Source organism: Leuciscus leuciscus, assembly GCF_965113295.1.
Source record: "Leuciscus leuciscus genome assembly, chromosome: 17".
Taxonomy (NCBI): Eukaryota; Metazoa; Chordata; class Actinopteri; order Cypriniformes; family Leuciscidae; genus Leuciscus; species Leuciscus leuciscus.
The window spans coordinates 25,346,195-25,361,249 of record NC_138741.1 but is presented as its reverse complement, the minus strand read 5'-3'; the positions used below and the strand labels follow the sequence as shown (position 1 = coordinate 25,361,249).

The 15,055-nt window shown below is 38.3% G+C and overlaps 2 protein-coding genes across 6 annotated transcripts in view; one reads left to right on the top strand and one right to left on the bottom strand.

Annotated features, from left to right (window-relative positions):
• The window catches only part of ralgapa1 (Ral GTPase activating protein catalytic subunit alpha 1), a 74,300-nt gene extending 63,610 nt beyond the window's left edge, over positions 1-10,690 (top strand). For 3 of the 5 annotated variants that reach the window (XM_082142260.1, XM_082142259.1, XM_082142262.1), the window contains exons 39-40: positions 4,584-4,708; positions 8,919-10,690. In XM_082142260.1, coding sequence (XP_081998386.1) covers positions 4,584-4,708; positions 8,919-9,064 — 271 coding nt within the window. In that variant the 3' untranslated portion in view covers positions 9,065-10,690. Of the gene's footprint in view, positions 1-4,583; positions 4,709-5,790; positions 5,822-8,192; positions 8,308-8,918 lie in introns of all 5 variants that reach the window. The other 2 variants (XM_082142263.1, XM_082142261.1) reach the window with 2 other exon arrangements.
• A 1,294-nt stretch (positions 10,691-11,984) lies between these two features.
• Positions 11,985-14,338, bottom strand: insm2 (insulinoma-associated 2). Its single transcript, XM_082144287.1, has one exon. The coding sequence runs from the start codon at positions 13,805-13,807 to the stop codon at positions 12,260-12,262; it is 1,548 nt and encodes a 515-aa protein (XP_082000413.1). The 5' UTR covers positions 13,808-14,338; the 3' UTR covers positions 11,985-12,259.
• Positions 14,339-15,055: the final 717 nt, after the last annotated feature.

Below are 15,055 nucleotides of genomic sequence, written 5' to 3'. Positions count from 1 at the left end.
AGGATACGAGAGCCGTTCGGCAGCCAGACAGTGGCTTTCTCTGTGGGGCTGCGGATCCTTCTCTGGGTTTCTTTTAAAAGGTGCCAATGATGTCCTACGGAGGAATTCTTAGCACAGATAATAACTACCACACCATGTGGAGAAAATGACTGATCATGTGTGTAATTAAAATGAGCTGTGTGTGTGTGTGATTTGGGACCGTGTTCTCATTGCGCTCGTCAGCTACTGTGCTGTGTTAATTTGCAAGGCGAGAGCAGGGAATAGCTATGCTCTCGGAGAGTGGAGATATTGGCCATGTGTCATCCTTGTGCTGTCACACATCCGATAATTGTCCCAGAACTCTTGGCTGCACTGATGTTTCCAAGCACAAATGTCCTTTGAGATGCCCTGTTTTTGTTTGTGTTCTCACTGTATTTTATGATTAATTCGGACCTCAGTTCAGTATAATGAATATGTTGTAGCCAGGCTCATGCTCTAGTCAAAACCGAATTGAGACTGCCTTTTAAATTCCATTTCAGTTCCTCAATTTGAATAAAATTTCAATTGAGGTAGCAAACAGGATGCAGAAGTGAACTGAATGTTATTTGAATGTAAAGAATTGCCTTGACATTTGAAAATAGATAGATAGATAGATAGATAGATAGATAGATAGATAGATAGATAGATAGATAGATAGATACATTTACTTTTACATTTTAGATTTATGCATTTGGCAGACGCTTTTATCCAAAGCGACTTACAGACAGACAGACAGATAGAATGATAGATAGACAGATGGACGGACATATAGAACGATAGGTAGATAGACAGATATATAGACAGACAGACAGACAGAACAATAGATGGACAGACAGACAGAACGATATATATATAGATGGACAGATAGAGTTAGATATATAGACAGACAGAACGATAGATAGAAAGAAAGAAAGAAAGAAAGACAGACAGACAGAACAATAGATGGACAGACAGACAGAACGATAGATAGATATATAGACAGACAGACAGACAGAACGCTAGATAGACAGACAGACAGAACGATAGATAGACAGAACGCTAGATAGACAGACAGACAGACAGACAGAACAATAGATAGACAGACAGAACGCTAGATAGACAGACAGACAGACAGAACGCAAGATAGACAGACAGACAGACAGAACACTAGATAGACAGACAGACAGATAGACAGACAGACAGAACACTAGATGGACAGACAGACAGACAGAACGATAGATATATAGACAGACAGAACGATAGATAGATAGACAGAAAGATAGATAAATACACAGACATGGATGGATGGATGGATGGATGGATGGATGGATGGATGGATGGATGGATGGATGGATAGATAGATAGATAGATAGATAGATAGATAGATAGATAGATAGATAGATAGATAGATAGATAGATAGATAGATAGATAGATAGATAGATAGATAGATAGATAGATAGATAGATAGATAGATAGATAGATAGATAGATAGATAGATACTACTGACCCCAAATTTTTGAACAGTTATGTATATTTTGTCATATTGAATAAATTTAAATATTGTGGTCAGTATAATATTACAGTCAGTAAATTCCCCTTCCTGTTATTCCAATTCAGATTTCAATTCAATTGGGTGTGGCCAATTCAATTCAAATTCACACTCAAGAATTACAAGGGATCCACTTGTTCAAATTTTCACTATGGTGATTGAGAGACATCAAAACTGCTGACATAACGGAGGTCATTGACATCTACCTAGAAGTGTTCACCAGACAGCCTGTCATCAGAGAGTTGTGGTCGGAGTCAAGGTGGCTGACATGACTTTGACATTATGAAAAGCTTCCTTTCTATAGGCTTGCTTGTGTTCTCCACCGCTGCCACCAGCTTCGAGAGGGGGAGGGAAATAAATCGGGGGTAGCAGGAGTGATCAATTTGGAGGCTATCAGCACCAGCATGTTCGGAGTGCTGAATTAACACACCACCAGGGACTGTTCCTGGAGCCCACCATGAGCCCTTCACTCCTAATGTGCTAACAAGCTCACTTTTGCTGTCTCTTCAGTGGCAATTTCTCTCTTTCCTTCCAGAGCCCAGGAGTTCAGCGCGGTGACAATGAAAAGCTCCGTAGGAGGGGGGGAAGAGGCCAGGAGTATTTTTTCCCCCCCTTCTGCCTTTCATCCACAGGGAAAATGAGTTTCTGGTAATGCACAAAAGGCTCTTTTTTATCCTCCTCTCCTCTAGTAGCATGTGATGCTAGAGAAGGGCGCGAGAACCCGGCACGCACTCTCTTAAAAGGACTTTCTCCTTTTTAACAAGCCGTCATAAAAAAAACACCACCCATCAAAAATTCAATTATAGGCCCGGGTTATTTGGGTGAATACATGGTGCAAAAAAGCACCATGTATGAGAAGGAAAAAGAAGAACTGTTTTTCCCTTTACCTCTCTCTTTGTGACACACAAAGAGCATCTGAAGTCAACAGCGGAGAGGATTTGTTGTCTTGGTGACAGGGTGGCATTAGAGGCTCATCTCAGGTTCAGGATGGTGGCCACATGTTGGGCGGCTCTGAGAGGGCTATTAAGACGCACAGCGGTGCTGCTCATGCATTGCTTGCGCTGTTTGGGATGGTTGCCCCCTTGTAGCCGAACTATCGGCATAAAATATGGTCCACTTTGCACTTACTCTGGCCATGAACCATATATGTTGCAGAGTTGTAGTCAAAGACCAATATCAAATCCCCAAGATCCAGATCCTTACTAATCCCTGACAATTAAAGACCATGACTAGACCCTTTAAGACCTTGGCCTTTCAGTCCAAGAATCAGGTTTTCCATTTTAGTGACCTGAAGTGGAGAAAAAGACTGATTTCATTGCAGCTTTTTTGTATATTTATACAGTGGTCAGTGTTTTTTTTTTTACTTTACTTTTCAAGTCAAGTCACCTTTCAAGACAAGTCACCATTTATATAGCGCTTTTAACAACTTTTGATAAAATTATATTTTACAAATATTTAATAATGTCATATTCGTTTTAATAAATTCTACTCTGAATAAAATGGTTTCTAATTTGCAACTCCTGTAATGGCAACTACCGTTCAAAAGTTTGAGGTCTTAAGATTTTTTTTATGTCTCACCAAGGCTGCTTTTATTTGATCAAAAACATAGTAAAAGCAGTAATATTGAGAAATATTATTACTATTTAAAATATCTGTTTTCTATTTTAATATATTGTAAAAATGTAAAATATTTATTTTAAAACATTTAAAACATGTATTCCCCTGATGGCCATTACTCCAGTCTTCAGTGTCACACGATCCTTCAGAACTTGGTGCTTAAGAAACATTTCTTATTATTATTATCATCAATGTTGAAAAGAGTTGTGCTGGTTAATTTCTTTGTGGGAAACGTGACACATTTCTTTTCAAGATTTTTTAATGAACAAAGATCAAATAAAACCATTTTTTTTATAATGTAACATTATAAATGTCTTTACTGTCAATTTAATGCATCCTTGCCAAATAAGGCATTAATTCCTTTAAAAAAAACTCCAAACCTTTGAACAGTAGTTCAATATTATATGCTGTGTATCAGATTAATCTAATCTGTATAGGGTTCTGTATATGTATTTTAGCTGGTAATTTTGCACGTGACGGTTAGTGAATTACCCGGTTAGTGGTTCATGAGGTAGTTCTGTTCTTACTCTCAATAATATGGAAGTGCAGAACAGTTGAAGTCTACAATCAGAATTGATTTGTATCAGCCGTGACTGAATGTTTCAGTCAGTAAGATTGTACGAGTGCTATTCTGAGCTGTTAACACGGCTGTCAAGACCATCATGTTCTGCCTATAGTTGTAGTACTGCATGTGTCTAATTACGTGGCACCCACTGACACTTTCGCTAGCTGCTTTCTCTTCTCCTCTGTGGGAACCTCTCACCCATTCACTCCAGGGTTTGCTCTCAAACAGCAGGACCCGTCGGCAGGAAACGGGTCGGCTGGAGATTGGAAAAGGCAAACGACAGATCTGCGTGAGTGTTGCGTTTCCTGGTGGAGATGCTGTATGTGCGGAAACACCCGAAGAACATGAGCCGAGAATATCCTCCCCCTGCCTCGTCCCAGCAGGGCCTCCGTTTCTCTCGTCTTTTTGTCTCTCGCACGCTTCATTTCTCACCGCCACTTCATCAAGTTTCTGCAGTGACGCAGCATCCGTCGTTATCCGAACCGCGTGTTCTTGGTTTACGAAGTTATGAATGCAGCAAAGACCATATGCCACCGGACTATTTAATCAAATCGTCCCCATTAACAGAATCCCTTTTTAAACCCATACACAGCGGCATAATCCAATCCCTTCCATTTACTCAATACCATCATTTTTCGTAACCGAATAACACAAGACAGTAAGATGTCCATTGATACCCACTGTCACCATACGTAAAGCAATGACAGCTTTGTAATACAGTTTACAGTATGATGGGAGAATTATTAACCCATGGTATCCTGGTTAACTGTTTGACCCCTATTGATGTGTGTGTTTGTGTTGCTTTTGAAATCGACGCACCAACCTTGTTTGACCTTAACTGGCACGTTTATCAGCTATGAAGAGAGAGCAAGATATCTGGAGACGATAGTCCAGCACCACTTGGAGCCCACAACGTTCGAGGACTACGCAGCTCGTGTTTTCTGCCCTGCACCTTTCCACCATCTTCCATCTGAAGCAGGTGGGCGTCATTGACTTAATGAATTGATTCTTAATTCATCTGTCATGTTACACCACTCACCATTCAGCTTCACAATTCCATCCAATTCTAGACTCTCTGGCCTTATGTTGCATGTGTCATAGCCCCATCAGTTGAGACTGTAGAATCACACTTACTTGTTTTTACATTAACATTTTTATGCATTTGGTATACTATTTTATCCAAAACGACATGGATTGCATTATATATATATATACCATTCAAACCTTGGGGTCGGTAAGATATTTTTTGTTTTTTTTTGAAAGAAGTCTCTATTACTCACTAAGACTGCATTTATTAGATCAAACATAGTAAAAACAGTAATATTGTGAAATATTATTAACCGGAGTTATCAATGTTGAAAACTGTTGTTCTGCTTAATGTTTTTATGGACACCGTGAGGCATTTTTTAATAGAAAGAACACCATTTATTTGAAATAGAAATCTTTTGTAGCTTTGTAAGTTTCTTTACCATTACTTTTGATCAATTGAATGCATCTTTGCTGAATAAAAGTGTTAATTTCTTTCAAAACCAAAATCTTACTGACCTCAAACTTTTGAACGGTAGAGCATTTTAAGAGGTTCTTGCGTTTGTTGGGAATCAAACCCATGACCTTGCCGTTGCTAGTGCCATGCTCTACTATTCGAGCTACAGGAATGCTAAATTTACAATGAACATGGAAGCTATTTTAGAAGATGTTTCTGGGAAATTAATTTCAGGAGAGTTATTCGTTTTCTCCCAATCACACACTGAGAATGTAGTGCACAGATAGAGATGAGTCATTAAGCCTTTCATTTCAGAACACATGCATGCCTGTGCACAAATTCTTTTTTTTTCTTTTGGTTCAGTCATTGCAAAACAATTTGCTTTTGGGGCTGAAAAACAATCTTTTGTTTTGTATTTTATGCAACCGAAGTTGTTTTTCAAACCCAAAGTTTTTATTCTGGCGTTTGTGTTGGGCTCCTGTTACCTTTCTTAACACAAATGATCATTTTTCTTTTCTTTTTCTTTATTTTCTTTTTCATTCCCATTTTATTTTGTTTATCTTATGTTTCCCCTTCAGATCATAATCTATCACTTGTGTATATCTAAAGGTAAGATTCCTGAAGATGCCGTACACTGAGACTGCCTGATTGTCTTATGCGTTTGTTTGGCTTGTAACGACGTTATGAGCTCCTTCTCTTTTTGCTTTATCTTGTTTGTTTGATTCCTTTCTAGACTGAAATATGTTCCCTTCTTTTTCCATGTTCTCTATATTTTGTTTAATGGGAAGTCTGCAACATTCATTGCATGGCATGTTCACACCAGATCCCTAACATTTACACTCTTTACCACATATGTCACTCCACTAGGTTCCTCTAAGGGTGTGTTCTCTTGGTTCTTTTGGTCTGGACCAAATACGAAAATGATACATTTAGTCCTGGTTTGCTTAGCATTCACAACGTCATTTTTAACACCGAACTAAAAGATACAACACACACACACACACACACACACACACACACACACACACACACACACACACACACACACACAAAAAAAAAGGCTTTTATGGCTTACCGAACATCGAAAACAATGCTGTGTGCTGGGCTAAATGCGCTCATTGTGTGTGCGTAGCCGACATATGATGATATTTTGACCAGCTGAGAACTCGTGAAGTGTGTATAAAATTTGTAAAGGAGTCAAAACAGCAGCAGGGATTCCTCCATCACACACACAAAGAAAGATGTGCTGCGAGGAGACGCGGTTCTGATGCCTCTACTGAACTGTGATGAGAGGAACCAGGTATGCTTGAACATTCTGTCCTTTTTAGGGTCGCATCTTGTGACATCACGTCCTGATTTAGTTTCATTTAGATGTCTTTGGTTCGTGTTTCGTTCATATTTCAGACAAAGCGCACCAGAGTTGGTTTGGAAGTGAGACCCACTGCTTGTTTGGTGCGCACCAGGGTTCGCATGGCAGCCTTCTCACTTAAACCGCACTAACAGAGCAATCGCGCCAAAGTTTGTTTTAATAGATCCAAACCTGCCAAGTATGAACACACCCTAAGTCATGTCTGTGTCCGGCATGATCTTACAGCTTCACTCCTCTCATCTACTGTTCTTTATATCACACATCTGTCTGTCTGTCTCTGTAAATGTTGAATGGAAGCACCAGAATGGTACAGTATAACAGCTCTCATACGGGTAATTGAGCTCAGCTTTTTCAGCAGCCATTGTACCAGAATTTTCCTGTTCCATAAGTATTTCATAAGATTCTTAATAAAGAAAGAGTCCTTCAATCAACTCTTGACTGAATCACAACATTACGACAATTCATTGTCTTTTATGTGTGGAAGGAAACACTAGTCCCTTAATCACTGCAGATCATAATTGAATCTGAGATTACAAAGTTTTCCACTACCACTGTGCTGTAATGCTAACACCCTATTTTATGTTAGGTAGCTGGCTAGCTAAAGTTTCCTAGCAAGCTTTTGTTAGCCTGCCAAAAATCTCCACCAGTGTGGAGATTCCCCGTTTTATTCACAATAATCAGTATGATATTTTTAAGGTAATTAATACGTTTGTGTCACCGTTTCCATAAACATTTTTTAAAACCATTTTAAACATCGATATTAATAAGAAATGTTTCTTGAGCAACAAAACATCATATTCAAATGATTTCTGAAGGATCATGTGACACTGTAGACTGGAGTAGCTTTTTAAAAAAGTTATTTTGAATTGTAATAATATTTCACAATATTGCTTTTTTTACTGTATTTTTGATCAAATTAATGCATAAGCATAAGAGATTTCTTTTTGAAAGATCTTACCAACCCTTTTGAACGGTAAAAAAAAAAAAAGAAAACTCGGCATGTGTAGAACTGTTTTCAAATATTTGAATGAATAATGTTGCATTATATGATTATGTGAATGGCATTTTACTTCCGGAACCCTACTGCCGAGTCAGATTGATTTACAGAAGGAATTCAGGTACAATATTACAGATGATATTTATTAGATATAAATATAGTATAAAATGTGGTTTCGCAGCATCTTTTCAGTGAGATTTGTGTCACAGCATTCATTTATAGAGTTTAGTTATTAGTGGGTGGTAACTCTGACATCTTTTTTTAGTTTAGTGTTTGTGTAAGGGTGTTTGAATATTAAATGTTTGTGAGCGTATGGAGAGAGAGATCAACTTTTGCATTTATTGTCTTGTATTTTATGTGCACCAGCTACTGTTTTCCCTCCCAGCCTGCTCGTACCTTTATCTTATATCTCTTCTTCTGTTTTTCTTCCTCCTGTCTTTTTTATATTCTTTCTCTACTTCCTCTTACATCCCACACCAACGCCCATCACTTTGCATCTTTCCTGCCCCTCTCTCCTGTCCTTTTCCCACCCTCTCGTCCTCCTGTCATCCTTTCTATCTGTCTCTTCTGTCGTCCTTTCTATCTGTCTCTTCTGTCCATTCTCGCACCCCAAGAAAGAAATGCTGTGATTTTTCTCCTCCTTACCAAACCTCCAGTAGAAAACATTGGGCTCATCAAGGTAAAAGGAAAAGGCTTGAAACGGAAGGTCTTTCACGCTAGCTGTGAATGGTATGCTGGAACCGAAAACGGCAAAGTACCTTCTTTGTGTTTTGTTTTTTTTTCCCTCCCCGTTCCTCTTTTACAATGTAGTTTGTGTTGCGATATCATAACTGCACCCCTGTTGGTCTCATCCAAGGGACGACGTGTCAGATTTCAGCGTTGATTAGTCCCAGCATCCCTTGTGATTCGCTCTGTGAAATTCACCCACAATGCACTGGTGCTTTAACCTCTCACGCCCCACAGGAAGGGGTTTTCGCACTTATTCTGCTCTCAATTGGTTTCATTTATTGTACATTTTGCCAAAATGGCTTTAACCAAAGTATCAGAGAGGTTTTTTCCCCTTTCCAATCTGAGTGAAATTCACAATGAGACTGATTTGAGATTACAAAAAAGTTAAAAAAAATTTAGTATAGACATTTATTTCCCTCCTTTCAACCCAATTTCCTTGTATATTTCATATTTTAATTCACAAACCCAAGCTGAATTTAACCCTTTAATGAGATGCATCACTCGAGTAGATTTTGAGAACAGCGCAGTGTTTAACGTGTGCGAACGCTCTGGCCGTCGTGACGTTCTGATCTCTGTCTTTTCTTCTTCCTCCTCCCTTCCCTCCCCGACAGGCTCATGCCTCGAGAGTCAGCTGGCCGAAAGTCCAGCAATGCAGGTCGACGGGAGCGATTTAGCCTCACCAATGTCACCTCGTGCTAGCAAGAGCCGGATGTCCATGAAGCTTCGCCGTTCCTCGGGTTCCGCCAACAAGACTTGACTTAAGTGAGCAAAACACACACACGACAACTTCCTGCGGGACACTCCAGAACTCCGCCCACCGCACTGTCAGAGACAAGCCACGCCCTCTTGCCCGCGATAGCTGTCCGACTCCTCCCATCCAGAGCCAGAAAGATCAAAGACAACCGAAATGTTTATTTTTGTCAATCTCTGATGGATATCGCATTGCATTTTACTTCAATAAGTTCCTCTGCTGTTGTCGTAGCTGGTGCCACTGAAGCTGCCCTCCACTCAGAGTGCCAGTGATAGCATAAAAAAGTCGCCATCGTATCAACCACAACTTTTTTTAAAGATATTTGTACAGAAGACGCACTGAGGTTTTCGACATATTCGACGGCTGGAGAAGTGCTCGACGTGTTTGTGGAGCAGATTTACGTTTAAACTGAAACACTTCTTGCTGTTACGTTTATTTCATGTTTTTTTATGTAACATTGACACTCACATTTGTTGGTTTATTTGCTGGTTTTCTTTATGGATCACGGTTTATTGCAATTTGTACATTTAGTTTTCTCTTCAATGGAACGTTACTGATTTTTTTGTTTTTTGTTTTGTTTATGTTACCGTTATACTGAACCGCCCCTTTGTCATTTGAAACTGTGTATATATCTATAAATATAAAATATATACATATTTAATGTATGTGTATAGTGTATGAACAGTATCTGATCTGTGTACATATTTGACAGTATTTAAATCAACCAAAAACAAAAAAATCAAAAGGCCACTTAGAACAAGTCTTCAGCTTGAATGTCTGTCTGTATGGCTAGGTTTTGTTTCGTTGCACAGCAGCCTTAGAGACGAGCCCACGCTGGTTTATCAGCTCATTTACAGCATAAATCATTTGACTGCAGCGCTCTTTTTGATTCATCTCATCTCGGATGGGATTTTTAAGGAAAGTGTGAATGAGACGCCACATTAACAGGTCTTGCAGGGAGACGGCGACGTTGCCAAATTGAACCGAACTACCCGCTTGAGGACTTTTTGAGCTACTTCAAAAGCCTTTAATGTAATCTTGTTCTGTTCTTCTTCATGTTTTTTTGTTTTTTTTTAGACGTGGAAGTGTACACTAGTTTTTGGTCTGCATTTCTTCCTTCCACGTTTAAGGGATAAAAGGGTAATGTACCCTGTAGACTACGGATGCAAGTTATAACTGTTGCCATGTTTAAGATAAAGTCAAGTTTGTATATTTTCTTGAAAGCTATGTGAGACTTCATGATTTTTATTGTTTTTCTTTTTAATTTGAAATCATTTAGAAATTTATCTCAAGAAATATATATATGCGTGGAGTTGAAATCATGCAGCACCCTTCTGGATTGAAATGATAAGGTGTATATTAAAGGCCTGCACACGAGCAACTGAAACCTGTGCGTAATTTCAAGAGGTAAAAAAAAAACAAAAAAACATCCTCATGGGTAGATTTTGTGTGTTACTACTGACCAAATGCTGCATGATTCCAGTACTAACTGCATGTGTTGATATAACAGCTGCACAACACACAAGCACAGATCCACAATGTTGTCATACGGTTGTATATCTATACATTTGTATCGGCTGTCGAAGGAGAGTGGATGTGCAACTACACTTAAGAATAAAAGTATTCTTACAACATAGCAAATCCTGTGCAGTTACTGGGTGCAACAAATGTTTAACATGTTTTACTGGGATTTCTTTTTTTCTGGATTTGTGCAAATAACAAATAAGCTAATGGTATTTGAAGACAATTCAGTTTATTGACCTCTTCATTTCCCCTATTACAGCTGAAAATGACTACATATGAAAATATAAATTACACTTATGGTTTATTATTACATGTAGGCCTCTAATAGTCTTGATGTATGATATGGCATTTCTTGGCAGTTACGATATAAATACATTTCCCTTTTTTTTTTAGCTACTGTTGTCAATTAAAATATGAAAGTACAGTACCTTCGTTCATGATCTAGAAATCAAAGCAGCTTCTAAGACGATTGAGACTAAATAAGCTTTCCATGGGAGCTACTTTTACAATGAGACGCAAAATATATTCATTTACTTTTTCCCATATTATAATGATATATGTTTATGAAAGAACCTGCTGAGTGCTTTGAGTCTCAAGCCCAATAGGTTTGATGTCTTTCCCGCTATAAACAGTTTCATGAATGAAATTAAATTTGGTAACATTAAGTACTTTTTAAGGGTAACACTTCATAACTTTATCCAAAAAATTATTATCAGTAATGAGTTTAAACTAGAGATGAATTAAACATTTATATATTATATATGTGAATACATAATATTCATATTTGAATGTGAGATATAATGTGAAAAGAATTATACAGAGTTCCTACAGTTGTGGAAAACTTGGAAATTTCAGATAATCAATATGTGAGGTTTGGAAAAGGTTTTAAAATGAATAAAATATTTGAAATTTTTAAATAATAAATATACAAAATAAATGCTTCTCAGCTCTAATAAATTTAATACACTAGAAATGTATATTAAAATGCCATTTAAAATGATATATATATATATATGAAGAGTTCAGATGCAAAAGCCTCTAAGTGTCATCTGAAATTTTCTTCTAGAATGATCGTTTTTATCAAGCTCGTATATTTAAGTTCAGTAATTTCACTTAATTGACAATTAATAGGTAATTTTCATTGCCATTTAAGTGAAATTACTGAACTTAAATATACGAGCTTGATAAAAATGATCATTCTAGAAGAAAATTTCAGATGACACTTAGAGGCTTTTGCATCTGAACTCTTCATACATATATATATATATATATATATATATATATATATATATATATATATATATATATATATATATATATATATATATATATATATATATACTTGAATTAAGTAATTACTGGAAATTTATTTATAAATACAGTGTACATACATATATATTTTTATTATTTATTTATTTTCAGTAATTATGAAATTAAAAAGTCATGATCAAAAGTGTGGGAACCCTCTATAATGTCTGTTAATAAATTGGTGTACTTTTATTAAAAGTTATTCAGTGTTACCCAAGATTATCAAAGAATACATAAACTAGCTCTGTTATCAAAAAGAAAACCTTGCAAAATTCGATATTCCCACATAAAGACACTGGATGTAATCTATTGAGTGATAATATTAACAACAAACCGTTAGACATGATCATAACTGTTTCAGAAGTGAGCTCAGCACCCCGGCCGGACGGCCATCTGTAAGAGCATCACCTGTCTGTTCTCTGTGGGATGAGATTTGTTGATGTGTCTGGTCAAGCCTGGAGAACTGAAGAACGTGGAGGGACAGTGTTTGCATGAGAATATCTGCTGTTCTCCAGTGCTCAGAGTCAGATCGGGTCTGAGGAGCAGGTCATCTCTGACCGCGTGCCAGAGTCTGTGTTTGTCCCTGATCTCCGCGGAGGGGAAGTGCGCTCCGCACAGGTGACACGGGAAAGTGATCTGCCCGCTCTCGATGTGACTGTACGGGGATGCTTTGATCGTCTCGTGCGCGGCCAGGTGTTTCCTCAGGTAGGCTTGCCTGCGAAACTTCTTGCTGCAGTAGTGGCATTCATACACTTCTTCTGGGCCGGGCGAGGGCAAGTAAGGGGTGGTGGACCTGTCGGGCTCATCGGGGCAGTGATCGAACAACCTTGAGCTTTCCGCGGGGCCGATGTGCATCTCAAAGCATTTCTCGGAGGATAGGTACCTTTGATCCAGAGGAGGGTCTTGGGAAACTCTGTGCATCATGTTGCTGTCCGGTGCTGATCTGTGATGCTGGGAGCTGTCCGGGCTCAGCTGGTGCTGATTGTTTCCACTCATCTTGCTGGCGTTCTCCTTCCCCTCCACTGAGGTCTTCTCGTGGTTACGCGCCTCCAGCGGGGACTTCTTCGCTTCTCCGGTGCTCAGAACACGAGGTTTGTGCCATCTGCGATGAGACGCGAGGTTAGCAGGACAGCTGAAAACTTTGTCGCACTCCGGGCAGCGGTATTCAACCCGCACGATTCTGGAGCACTTGTGCTGGGCCAGAGAAAACGGATCAGGGTATTCTTCCTTACAAAGCTGGCAGATGAACTCACCCAGCGGCTTTTTTCTACCACTTTGATTCAGTTTTGATTCGGGAATTTCTTTTTTGATTTTAAGTCCGAGGACTGGTGAGGTGGTGACTTCGTCTTCAAAGTTGAGCTTTCTGATTACTTTAGGCTTTTTCGGTGCTTTGCTTTTGCGCTCTGTGTCCATGAACGCGCGTTTTACGCATTGATGAAACGCGGGGTAGGTGGGCACCGAAGAGGGCACCGGCGTGCCAAACTTCATGTCAGAGTGGTTCATTAGCAGACGCTCGATTGAAGACACCGGGGTGGCCAATGGAAAGGACTCTGCCATGGCTGGTGAGCTCAGACACCTGTCCAAAAACTCCGTGCTGATGGGTTTGATCGGGCTGTAGGAGTCGGTGCTGTTGCGCGGAGATGACGCGCTCTGTTCCGGGTGGCTGAAGTAGTTCAGTGCATCATCGACTCTCTCTCCAACAACCCCAGAGTCCTCCAGAAGATGCGTCTGCTCATTTTTAGAGCTGATAGCACTTGCCCATGATTCTCTCATAGGTTCCAGCACGTCCAGGACACTTGCATTTGGAGTTTGGCTTGGCAGGTCCTCTTTGCGCGGCTCTTTTTCTTCTTGCGCACGCACCTTGTAGGATGCTGATGAGGCACGTTTACTCCTTTTCACTAAAAATCCTCGTGGCATCTTCTCGTCGGATTCACCCAGAGTCCAGATGAAACTTGAAGAGAGGATGCGGGCTGGACACTGTCACCTTGATGCTTCCCGCTCGCGTTTTATCCTTTGGGTCGCCTTCAGGTTCTGTGTGAGGTCACTGTCAATGACGCAGTTGTGCCCAATCAGCGCTGGCATTCGAACGAAGGGGCGGGACGGGCATCAATGAGCTGATCCAGTTACAGATTCATTTCTAATGGGCAGCAGATTATTATCTCAAAAGGTCTCAGGGGATCGATGGGCTCTTTAACCTTCCCATGTTTTCAGTTTCCTGCTCGGTAATGTGAGATCGGTCCATCTACATACATTGAACTTTATTATTATTATTATTAGAAATGTCCATCTATACCTATACAGAATATGCATATTTTACACACATTAATACATACATAGAGCATTACATACATACATTGTAGCATAAATTATTTAATACATTTATATGTATTTAAATACATATAAATTTATAAAATAATGTAAAATAATATAATATATATTCATTTACTTTCCTACATATAATAATAGGCCTATATGAAAATGTTCATTTTAAATGTTTTATTTACAATCAATTATATATATATATATATATATATATATATAATATATATATATATATATATCAAATTGATTTTTAATTAAAACATTTAAAATGAAAGTTAATTAAAATTAAATTAAATTTGAATTATTTGTTTTAATTATCACATTTCATGTTTAAAGCTATTATTAAAACAAAATTATTTTTTATTTTGATTCAGTTTATCGTGTTTAGCTTTCATTACCTTTATCTTAACGTTTTTTTTTAAACCAGATTTATTTGTAATTTTTTTTAAATTATAAATATATTTAATAATATTTTAATAATAATTAAAGTTAAAATAATATGTTGTCTCGGAGGACAGGGAAGCATATTTCAAATGAATAAACATATTTCTAATAATATCATAGCTAATTCAAGCTAACTCGACTAATAAATAATTCCCTCTAAATATAAATTAATACTTTTTCTAAATCACTTTTAAGTTAAATGTCCATATAGACCTATAAATAGCAATCTATTGCTGTCTTAAAGTGACTGCTTGAACAGGTTTTTTTTACCGTAGCGTACAAGAACGAACTATTAATATTAAACAGTACAATACAAGAATAGGTTATAACGTAATTGGTGGCCGAGCACATGTGTCAGTGATGAACACATCTGTACAGTGAACGATGGGAATGTGTTCC